Source organism: Bubalus kerabau, chromosome 1 (genome assembly GCF_029407905.1).
Source record: "Bubalus kerabau isolate K-KA32 ecotype Philippines breed swamp buffalo chromosome 1, PCC_UOA_SB_1v2, whole genome shotgun sequence".
Taxonomy (NCBI): Eukaryota; Metazoa; Chordata; class Mammalia; order Artiodactyla; family Bovidae; genus Bubalus; species Bubalus kerabau.
The window spans coordinates 62,812,020-62,831,451 of record NC_073624.1 but is presented as its reverse complement, the minus strand read 5'-3'; the positions used below and the strand labels follow the sequence as shown (position 1 = coordinate 62,831,451).

Below are 19,432 nucleotides of genomic sequence, written 5' to 3'. Positions count from 1 at the left end.
ATTTATTATACCAGCAAATTTGGGAAATTCAGCAGTGGTCACAGGACTGTAAAAGGTGATTTTTCATTCCAATCCCAAAGAAAAGCATTACCAATGTTTAAACTACCTTAAAATTGCATTTATTTCACATGCTAGCAAGACTATGTACAAAATTCTTCAAAAAAGGCTTCAACAGCACTTGAACTGAGAATTCCAGATGTGCAAGCTGGATTTAGAAAAGGCAGAGGAACCAGGGATTAAATTGCCAGCATACACTGGATCGTAGAAAAAAATAAGACAATTCCAGAAAGACATCGATTTTTGCTTCATTGACTATGCTAAAGCCTTTGACTGTGTGGATCACAACAAACTGTAGAAAATTCTTTAAGATGGAATACCAGACCCCTGGAATGGAATGCCTGCCTCCTGTATGCAGTTCAAGAAGAAACATTTAGAACTGGACTTGGAACAATGGACTGGTTCAAAATTCAAAAAGGAGTATGCCAAGGCCGTATATTATCACTCTGCTTTTTAAACTTATATGCAGAGTACATCATATGAAATGCCACACTGGATGTCTCACAAGCTGGAATCAAGATTTCCAGGAGAAATATCAGCAACTTCAGATATGCAGATGATACCACTTTAATGGCAGAAAGCAAAGAGGAACTAAAGAGCCTCTTGATGAAAGTGAAAGAAGAGAGTGAAAAAGCCGGCTTAAAACTCAACATTCAAAAAACTAAGATTATGGCATTGAGTCCCATCACTTCATGGCAAATAGATAGGGAAAAAGTGGAAGCAGTAACAGACTGTTGTCTTGGGCTCCAAAATCACTGCAGAAGGTGAGTGCAGCCATTAAATTAAAGGACACTCGCTCCTTGGAAGAGAAGCTATGAGAAACCTAGACAGAGACATCACTTTGCTAACAAAAATCCATATAGTCAAGCTGTAATTTTTCCAGTAGTCATGTATGCATGTGAGTGCTGAATCATAAAGAAGGCAGAATGCCAAAGAACTGATGCTTTCAAACTATGTTGCTGGAGAAGATTCTTGAGAATCCCTTAGTCAGCAAGGAGCTCAAACCTGTCAACCCTAAAGGAAATCAGTCCTGAATAGTCATTGGAAGGACTGATGCTGAAGTTGAAGCTCCAATACTTTGGGCACCTGATGTGAAGAGCGGATTGATTGGCAAAAAGCCTGATGCTGGGAAAGATTGAAGGCAGGAGGAGAAGGGGATGACAGAGGATGAGATGATTAGATGTTATCACCGACTCAATGGGCATGAGTCTGAGCAAACTCCAGGAGACAATGAAGAACAGGGAAGCTTGGCATGCTGCAGTCCAAAAAGTTGGACACGACTGAGCAACTGAACAATAGCCAGCTCTGATAGTTTTCTTTTTTCATATTTTCTAGTTCCTTGTAAAAATTATCACTCTGTTCATCTATTGCTTCCCCTAGTTCAGTTAACATTTTCATTACTAATATTTTGAACCGTTTATGTTGAATTATTTATTTTCATTTCACTAGTTGTTCAAATTTCTTTTGTTTAGTTTGAAACAAATTACTCCATCTTCTTTTTGCTTAAATTTCTTTTTTTTTTTAATTTTATTTTATTTTTAAACTTTACATAATTGTATTAGTTTTGCCAAATATCAAAATGAATCCGCCACAGGTATACATGTGAAATCCGGTGAAACAGTCATATCTATCCCTGTCTTGAAGGCTGTCTTGTGTGGGTATATCAATAGACAGTCTGTGTGTGCCTAGTGACTTTGGTCAGGGATCTGGATCAGAAGTGAGAACAAATCCTGTTTCCCCTGGACTGTGCTGGTGGCTATCAACTTGGGGGGATGGCAGTTGGAGATGAAGGGGCTAGAATCAGAGCCAGATGTAAGCTGGGGCTTTTTCTATGGTCAGAGGCCAACACAGCCCCATCAGGGATATGGACTGTCCCTTGGTGCTGAAGAAGAACCACTGAGGGTCAGGTTATATCTGGTTTCCTGTTCCTGTAAGTGTGTGCTCTCCCTGCCTCTCATCATCAACACCTTTATCCAGAAGGGGCTAGAGCTGGAGTAAGAGGGGCCAGAATGGGCACCTGTTGCAGGCCAGGGTGTGTTCTTGGGGGGCTCTGGCACACTAGTATTCAAGACTGGACCTGATATGCTACCTCTATGAGTACCACCAGCAAAGGCCACCCCTACCTTGTTCAGATGTAGTGCCAGATCTAAATTGACTTTATCCCCTTGCCCTAGTTGGGAGCTGTGCCATACAGCAAGAGGGGCTGAAGTGAACACTTGACATTGGCCAGGGCACACATGTGGCCAGTATGGGAAAATGACCATAGTCCCAGGTAGTCTCAATCTGCTTCTTCCACCTTGTTTCAGGAGCAAGCAAATATATGTGCTCTTCAGAGAGTATAAGTTTCCCAGAGCCCTGCTGCCAGCTCCATGGGTTTTCAAGTCAGCCAAGGAAACTTGTTTTCCCAGTGTTAGACTTTAGGACTGTGGTGGATATGTGGTTCAAACTGCTCACTCCCCAGAGAGGACTTCTGAGTCTATGTAACCTCTTCCCTCTTCAGTGTCCCCTCCTAAGGGTGAAGTTCCCTACCTGATTGCTTCTTTTTCTTTCCTACCTGACTCTGAGGGGATCTTTCTTTACACCTTTAGTTGTATAACAATCTTTCTGGCAGTCTCCATTTTGTTTTCAGTGAGAATTGTTCCATAGGTAGATGTGTTTTCAATGTATTCATTGGGGGAGGTGAGCTCAGCATCTTCCTACTCTGACATTTTCATCTCCCTAAGTAATTTGTTTTAAAAATATCGCTGCATATCTTTTAATCCCCTTCACCTATTTTAACCTTCCACCAACTCCTCTTCCCTTTGGTAACCCCTAGTTTCTTCTCTGTATCTGTCAGTCTCTTTCTGTTCTGTTAAATTTGTTTTATTTTTGATTCCACATATAAGTGAAACATTTGACATTTGTCTTTCTCTGTCTGACTTACTTCTTTAAGTATAATACCCTTCAGCTTCATCATGTTTCCACAAATGACAAAATTTCATTTCATTTCGTGGTTGAGTAATACTCAATTGCCTATATACAGGCACCCCTTCTTCCTTATCCATTCATCTCTTGATGGACTTTAGGTTACTTCCATATGTTGGCTACTATAAATAATGCTACTATGGACATTGGGGTGCATCTATTTTTTTTTCAAATTAGTGTTTTTGCTTTCTTTAGATAAATATTTAGGAGTGGAATGGCTGGATTGTATGATAGTTCTATTCTTAATTTTTGAGTAATCACCATGATGTTCTCCACAATGGCTGCATAAATTTAAATTCACATCAACAGTGCACCAGGGCTGCCTTTCCCCCACATTCTCACCAACACATATTATTTACTGTCTTTTTGATGATAGTCATGCTGATAGGTTTGATATGGTATCTCATTGTGGTTTTGATTGGCTTTTTCTTGATGATCAGGGATGTAGAGCACCTTTTCATGTGCCTGTGGCCATCTGTATGTCTTCTTTGGGGGGAAAAATAAATGTCTATTCAAGCCCTCTGTCCAATTTTTAATTGAGTTGTTTGCTAAGGAATGGCAACACAGCCCAGTATTCTTACCTGGAGAATCTCATGGACAGAGGAGCCTGGTGGCCTACAGTCCATAGGGTCACAAAGAGTTGGACATGACTGAAGTTACTTAGGCATCATGCACTGTTTCTGGGCTTTCTATTCTGTTCCATTGATCTCTGTGTCTTTTTTTTTTTTTTTTTTTTTGCAGACCAGACTGATTTGATGACTGTAACTTTATAATATGGTCTGAAGTAAATGAATGTGAGATCTCCAGCACTGTTCTTTTTTTCTGAAAATTTCATTGACTCTTTGGGATCTATTGTGATTCCATAAAATTTTAGGATTATTTGTTCTAATTTTGTGAAAAATGTCATAGGAATCTTAACAGGGATTTCATTAAATCTATAGATAACTTTGGGTAGTATGGATATATTAAAAACATAATTCTTTTAATCTGTAAACCCAGGATATCTTTCCATATATCTGCATCATACTCAATGCCTTTCATCAATGTTTTATACTTCAGAATAGAAATATTTCACAACACTGGTTAAATTTCTTCTTGAGCAATTTATTCTTTTTGATGCGATTATTAATAGGATTGTCTTCTTGATTTTTCTTTCTAGTAGCTTCACTGAGCTATCATTTGCTCTTATGCATAATGATAATAAATTTTATATCACACTATTGTTTCCAAAATTATATGATTTACATAAAACACCTACCAGTTTCTGTCATTTATGGAGTAGTCAATAAACAGAGTTCTTATCTCTAATACCATATTTGTTGTTTAGCCTACTTCAGTAGAGATGAAAAGGTGAAAGCATTTAAGAATAAATGCTTTTAGGATAAGGATAGGATAGGATAAATTAAGGATAAAGTAGTTTAGCATTTCACATGGAAGTCTTTTTAAGAAGTAAGTTGTACTTCTATTTAAAAGTTCTGTTAGAGATCTATTTTAATCAAAAACAAACAAAAAGTAGTAGAAAATTCTCTGAGGATTCAGGATTCCGAGGTGATGGTACCAGCATGATTAGAAATAATCAAATTGATATTTCATAGACAAACTGAAATAATGAAGATGACAGATGATGTAACTTTAATCTACCTTGGTACAGAAAGAAATAGGAATTGGGACATTTTAGTTTAAAACTGCTGCATCCTTATCAAGAGTTTCAGTACATGCTCTATGTTAAATACAGTGTAGATGATAGAACTTTAAAATATATATAATATTTCAGAATAGCTCAATGATAAAGTAGTGGTTTAACTTGAACTTATGTTTTCAAAGGACATTCCTCCCAATTAGCACATAACATAATCAAAATTAGTCAGGAATTTAGAGAGTGTTAAGTCTTATTTTAATTAGATTGTCTCAAAATGTATATATGTATGTTCTTCAACTTTTGTGATCTTAAAATTTCTAAAAGTTTAATAATGCTTCAGAGTCCTTAGCTCTACTTTCACAAAATGGATAAAAATGATACTTAAATTATCACCAAAAATGTAATAATTTGTTTAAATATACATTTTCCCTACAATTATGTTTAAGACCCAAATAGCCTTTAAAATATAGTTCATTTTATGGTTTTTAAATAAACGTATAAAATTGTCTGGTCAGTTACATATTATATGTAGTTTTCTTCCTGCCTATCATTTATTTTGCTCATAAGATAGTATTCAAATATACTTTCTTATAAAGAACCAATTTCTAAAGAATGTATTAAAACAATAATCATATTTTAATAAACATTTAAAACATGAATGTGAACATTATATTATGTTTTAATTTTCAATTATTTTAAATAGAATATGCATTAATAAATTAGTAGTATGAAAAATATAAATGGATATTAGATTTAAGTAGGTATTAAGTGATAACAACTAAAATATAGTAATAACATGGCATCACAAGCTGCTTTAAATATACTTAAAATGTAAGGATACTTTTAGGCTTGACTAACTAGAACTGAGAGATAAAGAAACAAATTAAAAATGTGTCTCAGTTTCTTTCACATGTACAAAGAAGGTGAGATTCAAAATAAATCTCTATAGAAGAATATAAATAAAATTAAAATTCTAGCACAAAATTTGTGTAAAAATAAAGCTTTAAATACAGATTAATGTTGTAAAAATGAGAGGAAAAGCAGAGGAAACGTGTATTAGAACTACATTGGATATGCTGTTGTTAATTGATGCCCTTTTGTTTATCTTCTTTATGTATAGTGCAAATCATATTCATTCCTTTGAGAAAGAAACAACTCTATGTATCGTATTCATGAAGGCTTTCTTCACTTGTTGGTTCCTTAAGGTATAAATAAAAGGATTCAAAAGTGGAGCAACAGAGGTGTTGAGCACTGAAATTCCTTTGGAAAAAGATATTCTTTGTTTGACTGAAGGTTTAACATACATAAAGATGCAGCTGCCATAAGAAAGGGATATCACAATCATGTGAGAGGAACACGTTGAAAAAGCCTTTCTCCTGTGACTAGCTGAGGGAATTCTTAGAATGGTCAAGGCAATACAGGTATATGATATGATCACCATTACCAATGTGATCACCAGTGTCACCAGAGCTGAGATGAATCCCATCATCTCGATTAACTTTGTATCTGAGCAGGAGATTTGTAGGAGGGGAGTGGAGTCGCAATAGAAATGATCAACAACGTTGGAGGCACAGAAGTCAAGGTTTAGGCCATAGAGGAGTGGTGGAAAGATGACAAAGAATCCAGCAACCCAACAACTGAGGACAAGCTGCATGCAGATTTTACCGTTCATGATGGTTGTGTAATGCAAGGGCTTACAGATGGCAACATAGCGGTCATAGGACATTGCTGCCAGTAAGTAAAATTCAGACGCTCCAAGAAGAATGGCAAAAAACACTTGACTCACACAACTGTTATAGGAAATGGTTTTGTCTCCTGTTGCCATCATAACCAGCAATTTAGGGGTGCATGTAGTAGTATATGAAATTTCTAAAAAGGAAAAATTTCGAAGGAAAAAGTACATGGGGGTCTTCAGGTGAGTATCTACCAGGGTGAGCATGATGATAATCAGATTGCAAGTGATGCTTAGCACGTAGGTGAGTAGTAGGAAGATAAATAAAATGATTTTCATTTGTGGGTTACTTGTTAAACCTGCTAGAATAAACATTACCACCCTTGTATGATTTCCCATTCCAGTTTTCTGACAATTGCTCTGTCCGAATAGAAGAAAAAGAAAAAAAAAATGAACCCAAGGGAGACATAAGAGAAATAATCATTATTTAAGGTAAAGTTACGTAATGGCAACCCACTCCGGCACTCTTACTGGAGAATCCCATGGACGGAGGAGCCTGGTAGGCTGCAGTCCATGGGGTCACTAAGAGTGGGACATGACTGAGCGACTTCACTTTCACTTTTCACTTTCATGCATTGGAGAAGGGAATGGCAACCCACTCCAGTGTTCTTGCCTGGAGAATCCCAGGGATGGAAAAGCCTGGTGTGCTACCGTCTATGTGGTCACACAGAGTTGGACATGACTGAAGTGACTTAGCAGCCGCAGCAGCAAAGCAAATTTTCTTGTACAGCAAAACAATGCTCATTCATGTTTTAAAAGTGTTTTTTTGTTGTTGTTTTTTTTTTTTTTTTTTCAGAAATAGTAATAGATACATGTGCAAAATATCTGGATAGATTAATTAAAGGTTCAGCTTGCAGTTCTTTTAGAGAATCATCTATATAACACTAGTAATTGTTGATAGTTTTTATGTAAGTCAATCAGGGATATAAAGAACTTTTAAAGTATAATGCTTTTTCTCTCTTTATATTATCCAAGAGTTTGGATATGTGCCATTTCCTGTTCAATTAAGTTCTCAGACTAGAACCAAAATTATATCTATCATTGAAGCCTGGGTTTCATACACACACACACAATTCATCCTCAATAAATAGAGCTAGGAGAAGGCAATGGCACCCCACTGCAGTACTTTTGCCTGGTAAATCCCATGGATGGAGGAGCCTGGTGGGCTACAGTCCACGGGATCTCGAAGAGTCAGACACGACTGAGCGACTTCACTTCCACTTTTCATTTTCATGCATTGGAGAAGGAAATGGCAATCCACTCCAGTGTTGTTGCCTGGAGAATCCCAGGGATGGGGGAGTCTGGTAAGCTGCCGTCTATGAGGTCGCACAGAGTCGGACACGACTGAAGCGACTTAGCGGCAGCAGCAGAGGTACATCTTTTCCATTTTACTCAATTAACCAAACTCAAATGCCTGATTTTAGACTCAAATTCATAGCTAACCTGATCCGATTTCATATAAATTAATATGGGGCATTGGAAATAGTCTTATTTTCTGTTCTTGGGTTTCCCTGGTGGCCCAGTGGTTGAGAGTTCGCCATGAAATGAAGGGGACACCAGTTCAACTTCGGGTTCAAGAGAATCTCATATGCTGCACAGTGAGTAGGCTCTTGCATCACAACTACTGAGCCTGCACTCTAAAGCCTGTGCTCTGCAACAAGAGAAGCCACTCCAATGAAAAGCCCCTACACTACAACTATACAGAGTAGACCACACTTCCAGGAACTAGAGAAAGCCCGCACAGCAACGAAGACCCAGAGTAGCCAAAAATGTGCACGTGTTAGTTGCTCAGTTGTGTCCGACTCTTTGCGACCCCATGGACTGGCTGCCAGGTTCCTCTGACCATGGGATTCTCCAGGCAAGAATACTGGAGTGGGTTGCCATTCCTTTCTCCAGGGGATCTTCCCAACCCAGCGATCCAACCCAGGTCTCCTGCATTACCATGTAAGCCACCGGGGAAGCCCAGCCAAAAATAACTAGCTAAATAAATAGAATGTTTTTAAAGTCTTATTGTTTGTTCTTTATAGTATTTCCATCTCCTTAGTCTCTGATGTAACCTATCCTTCCCATTTTGTATGCTAAAACAAAATCTGCAAGTACAGTCTGTAAAGTCAATGTGTGTATTGAGAAACTGCAGTTTTCCTCTGCAGGTTATGATTCTGAGAATGGATAGGTAGAATAAAGTGAAAAATAAGGAGAAGGGATACAGAGGCAAAGAGAGAAATATAAATATGGCATCATGAGAGTGTATGAAGTGGAGGAAGTTAAGAGAAGAGAAATATAAACATAATGGTAAAGCTCTAAGTAAATCAAGAGAGGTAAGAAAAGGTTTTCAGGGATAGGGTAGTGAGTTTGAAGGAAAAGTTAAAGTAAGGTTAAAATATGTAAATATTAAAGGAGGAAATTTTTATGACTGAAATTTCTCTCCATCTGCTTATATTCCTTATACTTACCTTTTTGTTCTCTATCTAAAATACAGACTGAAAACATGAACAATTTTGAGAGTAGCATAGTCTAAAAAAGACGATTAACTGGTAAATGTTAATACATAATGAATCACATAATAGGGTGACACAAATATTAAGAGATGCATATGTCCCTATTGTAAGGATATTAAGTGTCTGGGTAATGTGCAATTAAAGAAATATTGTCTATTTACAACTATTCCCCTCACTGGCATATACTGTGTGAGAGTATTCAGGTTTGCACAGCCAGTAAAAGTGGACATGAAGATTAATTGAAAATGTGTTCTCTCTAAAGCTGTCCTCTTAGTAGTAAAACATTTTTACGAATAATTAGAAGCCAGAATACAGTGTATTTGCTCAAATTCATGTATCAAAACCATACATATTAATGTATGGTTAACCATATATATTAATGTATATTAATATATACAAATTTATGAATGAAAAGAGATGACATTTTTCTTGGACATTATTTGAACATCCAGAAAATTGTGCAGCAATCTGCTATAATTTTTTTTTCTCATTTACACCATTTATCATAATAGCAACAATTGTAGAATGCATATATCTAAATAATCTTATAAGAATTTTATCATGTTACATCATTCCTTTGTCCAGCTTCACCAATCATATCACAGCAACAATTCCCCAACAGACTATAAAAAATTTACATTACAAACCGTTAGAAAAAAGGTCTATGAACACTGTTAGGGTTAGCTGTGTTAGATATTGTGAATACCAGCTAAATTACAGACACACACACACTCACAAAAGAACTTCAAGACTAAATTTTTGTTATGTTGCATTACACTTCTTTCACTGTTTTTCCCTAAATCAAAATTTAAAAGGTTAACAAAAATAAGGTAACATAGAACTAATGTGTATATACATATACACACACATACGTACACAAAAGAAAATATTATCTTTACATTTTAAAACATACCAAGTCTTTTCATATGTTGAGTCCTAAATCATTCTGCCAAAACATTTAAAATACCAACATCTTCTTTACAGAAGACATATATGCATATTGATTCATGTGACATATCTTTGCCTCAATATTTAGTTTTTGTCATCATGCGGAACAGGGTACTGATATTTCATTCCTCTCCAAATGCATTTCACTCCACTTCATAATCTGTGATTATAGTTTATTACATATATTGCAAAGTTTGAAACAATTTGATTAGATCTTTTAACACAGTTTTTAGGCTACTACTTTAAAGTCCCCATTATATACTGAATACTTTTCTATGTACTACCCAGAGTGCCATACAAATTAATAAACTCTTGACCACATGTAGTGTTTATGCCTTCTGTGCCCCGAAGTATAATATCTAAAGATGATGGAGAATTCTCAGGAGGATGAGATTCATGAACACTATTTCCCAATGGACAACAAATTTGTATATTATAAAGTGTTCTCTCTAGGCACTAAATAATTTAATATATAGATATAGATATAACTGCTTTTAATGTATCTTCAAAGAATTAAGTATAATTTGTTTAATATATTATTGCCCTTCTACACATTCCTGTTTTGAAATCCTAGATACAAAGATAAAGATTTGAAAGGAGAAATAAAAAAGATTATTTTATTTTAATTAGTAATAAATAGTAAGAATATTAGATGGAGAACATAGCTTGTTATAGAAAACATTGTATCTTAGGCTAAATGCATAATTATTAACAATTCAGGCATGCCCAAAGAAAAGTTGTTCTTTCTTGTTTTCCAAATAGTGTCTGTGGTATTGTCTAGTAGAACACAAATTAATAGTTCACAGTAACTGAGAATTCTCCATTTCTTTACTATAAATAGAATATTCATCTATATGTACATGTAGCTAGCCTTTCTTGCAACTTGTTGTGGTCATTTGACTAAATTCTATTCAAAATATGTAAATGGAGATACTTTGTGCAACTTTCAGGCATATCCTTTGATAGAAGGGCTTAGTTCTCCTCTTTCTCCCACCCTGCCCGCACTGTTCTAATGCAGTGGGATGGAAGTATTCTGAGCCATGAGTATTCGAAATCTCAGTAGGAATGGTGAATCAACAAGACAGAACACACCCAGGTTCCAGAGCGGATCATAGCCTACATCAGCATAGAAACACAATGACTTAATGAAGAGTTTTTAGCATATCAGCCTGAATATTTAAATGAGATAAAAATAAACAATTTTTAAACCACTATGATATTTATCTTTCTCATATTCTACCAAATCTAGGATATTATACAAATCTAAGAATGGCATGAAGTTTTATTCCACTTAAGAGGCAAACAGGTTAGCCTATCACTACTTCACAAATATGGACAAAAGATCAGAGCCTACTGCCACAGAGATGGAAATTTTATTATTCACTACATAGGTGAAAGCAAGAGCTTCATGTTCTCACATTTCCCCTTTTCCTCTAAATTCCATGAAAACCCCTAGTGGATGTTGTTTACAATATGCTCCTCTATCAACAATAACCTTAGAGGAACCCCAAGGTTAGTTAATTCTCAACTTTTCAAAGGGAAAATCTGCCTAAACTTATCCAATTAGAAGGCAATGTCTTTAATTTTCTGAAGGAAATGAAAAATCTGCCAAAGATGTAAAACATTCTTGAGAAGGCAGTCCAGGATAAGACTGACCACAAGAGGTACAGACATATATACAAATTAAGCCACCCCTCATTTCTAAAGCATTTTGACTTCTGTTGAAATTTCTCCTAAGTACATCATTCTGGTGAGCTCTCTAATTAAACTGGAGGACTTTTCTCTCACTCCTAAGGTGCAAGTCACAAATATTTCAGAAGAGTCAGCCCAATGCTCAGTCTTCACACAAGAAATACAAACCCAAGTGCACATGAGGTTTCTTAGAAAGAAAGTGTTTACAATTTTGCTGCAAGAAGCACCCAGATTAAAATCTTATTATACCAGCATAGCCTTCCAGTTGGCTGGTAAGCCTCAGGGATCCCATACTGAAACTTGGTTTTGGATGGAATGTTTTAATTCAGTCTGTCCTATTTAATTTAATCCAATTTAATCCTAAATCAATCCAATCTGTCCTATTTGTTCATGCCATCAAACATGTGGTATTTTTCACCCTTACTCACTGGCTGAGAGTAGGGGTGGGAAAAGCATCCAGAAATATTCACCTTAGGATGGGGTTGGGGTGCTGCTAGTGACATCCCCTATTGTGTCTTTTATCTTGATAACCTTTCTGAGTGAGGATTGCAGAACCAACTGTCATGTAAACTTGTTTGCAACTGTTCAAGAGATCTGCCAGTGGAGTGTTTTTCTTCTGGAGAGAGGCTCCAGGGATAGTTCTTACTGAAGAAAGATCATAAATGTTTGTCCCAACTCATGCTTGCCAAGGTCTAAGGTATTCAAAAGCAGAGACATTACTTTCCCAACAAAGGTCTGTCTAGTCAAGGCTATGGTTTTTCCAGTAGTTATGTATGGATGTGAGAGTTGGACAGTGAAGAAAGCTGAGTGCTGAAGAATTGATGCTTTTGAACTGCAGTGTTGGAGAGGACTCTTGAGGGTCCTATGGACTGCAAGGAGATCCAACCAGTCCATTCTAAAGAAGATCAGCCCTGGGATTTCTTTGGAAGGAATGATGCTAAAGCTGAAACTCCAATACTTTGGCCACCTCATGTGAAGAGTTGACTTATGGGAAAAGACCCTGATGCTGGGAGGGATTGGGGGCAGGAGAAGGGGACGGCAGAGGATGAGATGGCTGGATGGCATCACCAACTCGATGGACATGAGTTTGAGTGAACTCCGGGAGTTGGTGATGGACAGGGAGGCCTGGAGTGCTGCAATTCATGGGGCCACAAATAGTCAGACATGACTGAGTGACCGAACTGAACTGAACTGAACTGAAGGTATTTTCTCACTAAATGCTAGGTTATTCTGTCCCTGCACTTCCAGAAAAATTGGTGCTCCTTTTCAGTTAGTATAATTTCATCAGTGTTTCCAACATCACCTATTCACACTCAGGCTTTTTTTCAGAAGAGTCAAGTGACTGAATGACAAGCCCCTTTTAATGAAACTTAACCAGAATTGGAAAAGGTCAGTTTTCATTCCAATCCCAAAGAAAGGCAATGCAAAGAATGTTCAAACTACCACAGAATTGCACTGATCTCATATATTAGTAAATTAATGCTCAAAATTCTCCAAGCCAGACTTCAGCAATACGTGAACTGTGAATTTTCAGATGTTCAAGCTGGATTTAGAAAAGGCAGAAGAACTAGAGATCAAATTACAAATATCTACCGGATCATCGAAAAAGAAAGAGTGTTCCAGAAAAATATCTAATTCTGCTTTATTAACTTTGCCAAACTTTTGATTGTGTGGATCACAACAAACTGTGGAAAATTCTGAAAGAGATGGGAATAACAGACCACCTGACCTGCCTCTTGAGAAATCTGATGGAGGTCTGGAAGCAACAGGCAGAACTGAACATGCAACAACAGACTGGTTCCAAATAGGGAAAGGAGCACGTCAAAGACTGTATATTGTCACCCTGCTTATTCAACTTATATGCAGAGTACATCATGAGAAACAATGGGCTGGATGAAGCACAAGCTGGAATCAAGACTGGGGAGAAATATCAATAAGTTCAGATATGCAGATGACACCACCCTTATGGCAGAAAGTGAAGAACTAAAGAGCCTCTTGATGAAAGTGAAATAGGAGAGTGAAAAAACTGGCTTAAAACTCAACATTCAGAAAACTAAGATCATGGCATCTGGTCCCATCAATTCATGGCAAATAGATGGGGAAACATTGGAAACAGTGACAGACTTTATTTGTTGGGACTGCACAATCGCTGCAGATGGTGACTGCAGTCATGAAATTAAAAGACACTTGCTCCTTGGAAAAGTTATGACCAACCTAGACAGCATATTAAAAAACAGAGACATTATTTTGCCAACAAAGTCTGTCCAGTCAAAGTTATGGTTTTTCCAGTAGTCATATATGGATGTGAGAGTTGGACTATAAAGAAGGCTGAGCACGGAAGAATTGATGCTTTTGAACTGTAGTGTTGGAGAAGACTCTTGAGAGTCCCTTGGACTGCAAGGAGATCCAACCAGTTCATTGTAAAGGAAATCAGTCCTGAATATTCATTAGAAGGACTGAGGCTGAAACTGAAACTCCAATACTTTGGCCTTTTGATCTGAAGAACTGACTCATTTGAAAAGACCCTGGTGCTGGGAAAGACTGAAGGCAGGAGAAGAAGGGGACAACAAAGGAAGAGATGGTTGGATGGCATTACTGACTCAATGCACATGAGTTTGAGTAAACTCTGGGAGTTGGTGATGGACAGGGAGATCTGGCGTGCTGTAGTCCATGGGGTTGCAAACAGTCAGACATGACTGAGCCACTGATCTGAACAAAACTGGACCAGAATTAAGTGCAAATCCATAAGGTCCTTCCCTGTGAAGATGTTGCCAAATGGAAGTTGTGCCAATCAGACTGACTAGGGGATGTAGTTAGGGGAAAGCAAAACATCATTCCCAAGAATAATAATCTAGATGGAATCTTGGGTTTCCAAGTAGATATGTGTATCTCTCTATCCCCAATACCCTTATTCTGATCACTACCAAGAAGAAATGAAAGGAGATAACTCCCTTCTGGGAACAGTTGGATTCAGTGACTACATCCTTTAACTAGGTCCCAGGGATCAGGAAGAGATGAGAGAGATGAAATCTGACTTTTGCTCATCAGTATGCCCAATAAATGTGGTCAAATTGCAGTTTTTCCGAAGAGCTGAACACTTGACAGAGATTAGTATATAGAACCAAAATAGTGTAGATGCAACCAACTGATCAATAACTTGAAATATTGGCAAAATATGTGGAAATGCTGAATAGACATTTTTCAAAAAAGGCATGCAGATGGACAACTGACACATGAAAAGATAACTCAAAATTGTGATCATTGGAGAAATGCAAACTAATACTGCAATGAGATATCAATTCACACATTTTAGAGTGACTATTATAAAAAAGACAAAAACTAATAAGTGATGTGGAGAAAGAACAATTGTGAATTATTGGTGGGAATGTAAATAATGTAGCCACTATGGGAAATACTATAAAGTTCACAATGAAATTAAAAATGGAACTACTATATGATCTAGAAATTCCACTTCTTGGCATTTATCTGAAGAAAATTAACTCTTATTCAAAAGGATATAAGGGCCCCCATGTAAACTACAGCATAATTTGCCACCACCAAGGTATGACCATCATGGGTGAATGGATATTCAAAACTTAATGAAGAGATGGTCATTTCTCCATTGTACCTTCTTCCTTCCTTTGTGCATGCGTGCCTGCAGTCTAAGTCACTTCAGTCACACCCAACTCTTTGTGACTCCACAGACTGTAGTCCACCAGGCTCCTCTGTCCGTGGAATTCTCCAGGCAAGAATACTGGAGTGGGTTGTCATGCCCTCGTCCAGGGGAACTTCCCAACCCCAGGATAGAACCCACATCTCTTATGTCTCCTGCATTGGCAAGCAAGTCTTTTACCACCAGTGTTATCTGAGAAGCCCTCTTCCTTCTTTTGTTGTCAACTAACTGCCCATAGATGAGTTAGTGTATTTCTGGGCTCTTTATTCTGTTCTATTGATCTATGTGTCTGTTTTTGTGTCCATAGCACATTGTTTTCATCACTGTGGCTTTGAAGTATTGTCTGAAATATGGAAGAGTTATACTCCCAGCTTTGATCTTTTTCTCAGGATCATTTTGCAATTATGGGTCTGTTTTGGGTCCATATAAATGTTAAGATTATTTGTCCTAGTTCTGTGAAAAATATGGATATTTTGATTCTGTCTTTCAATTGCTCAGTCATGTTCAACTCTTCATGACCCCATGGATTGCAGCAAGCCAGGTTTCTGTCCTTCATTATCTCCCGGAGTTTGCTCAAACTCATGTCCATTGAGTTGATGATGCCATCCAACCAACTTACCCTCTGCTGCCCCTTTCTCCCTGTGCCCTCAGTCTTTCCCAGCATCAGGGTCTTTTCCAATGCTTGGCATCAAGTGGCCAAAGTATTGGAACTTCAACTTCAGCATCAGTCCTTCCAAAGAATATTCAGGGTTGATTTCCTTTAAGATTGACTGGTTTGGTCTTGCTGTCCGAGGGTCTCTCAAGAGTCTTCTCCACTATACAGTTTGAAAACATCAGTTCTTTAGTGCTCAGCATTCTTTACGGTCCAACTCTCACATCCGTACATGCTACTGGAAAAACCATAGCTTTGATTAGATGGACCTTTGTCAGCAAAGTGATGTCTTTGCATTTTAATACACTGTCTGGGTTTTCATAGCTTTTCTTCCAAGGAATAAGCGTCTTTTAACTTGATGGCTGCAGTCACCATCCTCAATGATTTTGGAGTGCAAGAAAATAAAGTCTCTCACTGTTTCCATTGTTTTCCCCATCTATTTGCAATGAAGTGATGGGACCCAATGACATGATATTAGTGTTTTGAATGTTGAGCTTTAAGCCAGCTTTTCACTCTCTTCTTTCACCTTCATCAAGAGGCTCTTTAGTTCTTCTTCACTTTCTGCCATAAGGGTGATATTATCTGCATATCTGAGGTTATTGATATTTCTTCTGGCAATCTTGATTCCAGCTTGTGATTCATTCAGCCCATCATTCGCATGATGAACTCTGCATAATAGTTAAATAAGCAGGGTGACAATATACGGCCTTGATGTACTCCTTTCCTGATTTTGAACCAGTTGGTTCTTGACCTGAGTACAGGTTTTTCAGGAGGCAGGTAAGGTCGTCTGATATTCCCATCCCTTTTCAGAATTTTTGTTGTGATCCACACAGTCAAAGGCTTTAGCATATTCAATGAAGGAGATGTCTTTCTGAAATTCCATTGCTTTTTCTATGATCCAATGGCTGTTGGCAATTTGGTCTCTGGTTCCTCTGCCTTTTCTAAATCCAACCTGTACATATGGAACTTCTCAGTTCACCTACTGTTGAAACCTAGCTTGAAGGGTTTTGAGCATTACATGCTAGGATGTGAAATGAGTGTGATTGTGTAGTAGTTTAAACACTCTTTGGCATTGCCCTTGTTTGGGACTGGAATGAAAACTGATCTATTTTAATAGGGAATCATTGAATCTGGGTACTATGGTCACTTTCACAATATTAATTATTCTAATCCAGTGAGTTAGTTAAGCTTTAAATAGGCTAGAGATTGTTATTCATAAGTGAGTATGATAATACATGTCTTATGTTGTTTTCAAGATGCAGGCTAGTACGTTTCACAAACCTGGCCATTGTAAATAATTAGTTAATGTTAGCAATAATTTATCTGGTTATCGCAAGGCAGTAATGCCATAACATCTCTAGATTTTCTTCAATATGTTTCTAAACATATACCAGTAGTCCAAGCCTGGTTGAAAATTTGAAACTATCAGTGTGTGTAGTTTAAGAAATGCATTAAATTGGTTTGTTCCAAATTTCTATTCAGAATTCAAACTTGGAATCCACTACAGAAAAGCTGATTAGGTGATCAAATCCAGGTGGGGTACTAAACTCTGCATAGAATATACACCAAATTGAATCTCTAAATTTCTGAACGGTGGAAAGGAACATGGAAAATTGAAGTCTCACTTTATCTTCCTCAGTGGGAATTTTTAAAGGAAATCAACAGTCACCAAACCAAAAGGCAAATTAATATGATCATATTAAGAAATGTATATGTGATCTGAGCACGAAGAGAAAATAGAAGTGAAAGTTAGACTGGGATTTTTAGGCAAGTCACAATGAACATTGTAAGTCATGTAAGATAGTAATATTATGTAAAACACAAACATAGAAGAGATGTACAACACACTTCACACTTCTTGATTTATTTTACTTATAAACTCAAGAATGTCACTAATGTTGTTCACTTCATTAAGAAAGCCTCAAAATTTTTGATCATGAGCTTAAAAGCATATTTCACTTGTCTGTTTCTCAGTGTATAAATAAAAGGATTCAACATGGGGGCAACAGAAGTACTGAGCAGAGCTATCCCTTTATTTAAAGACACTCTTTGCTTGGCAGAGGGTTTCACATACATGAAGATGCAACTTCCATAAGAAATGGACACAACCACCATGTGAGAAGAACATGTGGAAAAGGCTTTCCTCCTCTTTTGAGAAGAAGGTATCTTCAGAATAGTCCTAATGATGTTTGTGTAGGAGAAAATCACTAACACCAGAGTAACCAGGAGAGTTAAAATGGCTGAGAGAAGCATCATTATTTCTACTTTATCTGTGTCTGTGCAAGAGAGTTGTAATATAGGAGATACATCACAGAAGAAATGATCTACAGTGTTGGCTGCACAGAAATCAAGCTGGAGACCCACGAGGAGTGGTGGAAAAATTATTATGAAACCAGCCAACCATGACGCAAAGACCAGTACGTTGCACACTCTGTCACTCATGATGGTCATGTAATGCAGGGGTTTGCAGATGGCCACGTAGCGGTCATAGGACATGGCAGCCAGAAGAAAAAATTCGGTTGCACCCAAGAGAATAGTAAAAAACAGCTGTGCTGCACAATTGTTGTAAGAAATGGTCTTATCACCTGTTGCCATACTGACAAGAAATTTGGGGATGCAGACAGTTGTGAATGAGATTTCTAAAAATGAGAAATTTCGAAGAAAGAAATACATGGGTGTCTTGAGGTGTGAATCTAGCAGGGTAAGGATGATGATGATTAGATTTCCAGTGACGCTCATTAAGTAAGTGAAAAAAAGGAGAAGAAAAATAACCACCTGTAATTGTGGATCATTGCTTAGTCCAAGAAGAATAAAGGTTGTTACTGTTGTGCGGTTTCTCATCGCTGACTTCTATTTAAAAAAAGTAAGAAAGAAGAATCAAAAAGGAATAACAGCCCATAAAAATGTACTCATATAATCTTTATTCAAAATTTCACTGAGTGCAATTCATGAGGTTTTTTTTGTTTGTTTCCTCAAGTGTCATAAATTCATGTGTTCCCAAAGGAAAACATAGTACATTGATAATCATATAAAAATAGAAACAAAGAGAAAATAATAGTATCTTAACTTGTATATTCTGTATTTTCAAAGTTTCCAATCAATTTAGTATACATTAAATTATTTACATAACTTTCTTCTTCTTTCATTATTAAAAGAATCATTTATGTTTATATGGATGAAAATACAAAGTGATGGAACTATCTTCTTGGGTCACAGATTCTAAAGCTACACAGAGCCTCCAAAGATCTTCAGAAAGCCATTTACTTAAGAAAGGTTAAATGTCATTATCTTCGATTTACAGGAAGATGATTAATTCTACTCTGCCAAACATCTCTTTTTGTGTTTATTACAGTTTAAGGTAAACTTTATAATTCTGGAAGTCAGATTTCACCTGAGGTGAAATTTTCACCTTTAAAAATTAACATAACTTGACCTAAGTATTCCTAGCCTATATAAAGTGGGAATTACTTTTACCAAACTTCTATAAACTTCAGTATTTAAATCCTCATGACCACTTTTAATTCTGCTTTTTCCCACTCTACCTGAAGATTTAAATTTATTTAAATTTACTTCTATC

General features: G+C 37.0%; 2 protein-coding genes across 2 annotated transcripts; both read right to left on the bottom strand.

The window, feature by feature from the left end:
- Window positions 1-5,792: 5,792 nt before the first annotated feature.
- LOC129641520 (olfactory receptor 6C74-like) lies at window positions 5,793-6,731 on the bottom strand. The gene has a single exon (XM_055566218.1). It carries the CDS (start codon window positions 6,729-6,731, stop codon window positions 5,793-5,795), a length of 939 nt encoding a protein of 312 aa, XP_055422193.1.
- Window positions 6,732-17,757: 11,026 nt separating this feature from the next.
- On the bottom strand, window positions 17,758-18,874 carry LOC129641519 (olfactory receptor 6C74). Its single transcript, XM_055566217.1, has one exon. It carries the CDS (start codon window positions 18,694-18,696, stop codon window positions 17,758-17,760), a length of 939 nt encoding a protein of 312 aa, XP_055422192.1. The 5' UTR covers window positions 18,697-18,874.
- Window positions 18,875-19,432: the final 558 nt, after the last annotated feature.

Bases quoted from the DNA above. Each gene is read 5' to 3' on its own strand.
- LOC129641520 (XM_055566218.1), bottom strand. From the start codon at position 6,731: ATGGGAAATCATACAAGGGTGGTAATGTTTATTCTAGCAGGTTTAACA.
- LOC129641519 (XM_055566217.1), bottom strand. From the start codon at position 18,696: ATGAGAAACCGCACAACAGTAACAACCTTTATTCTTCTTGGACTAAGC.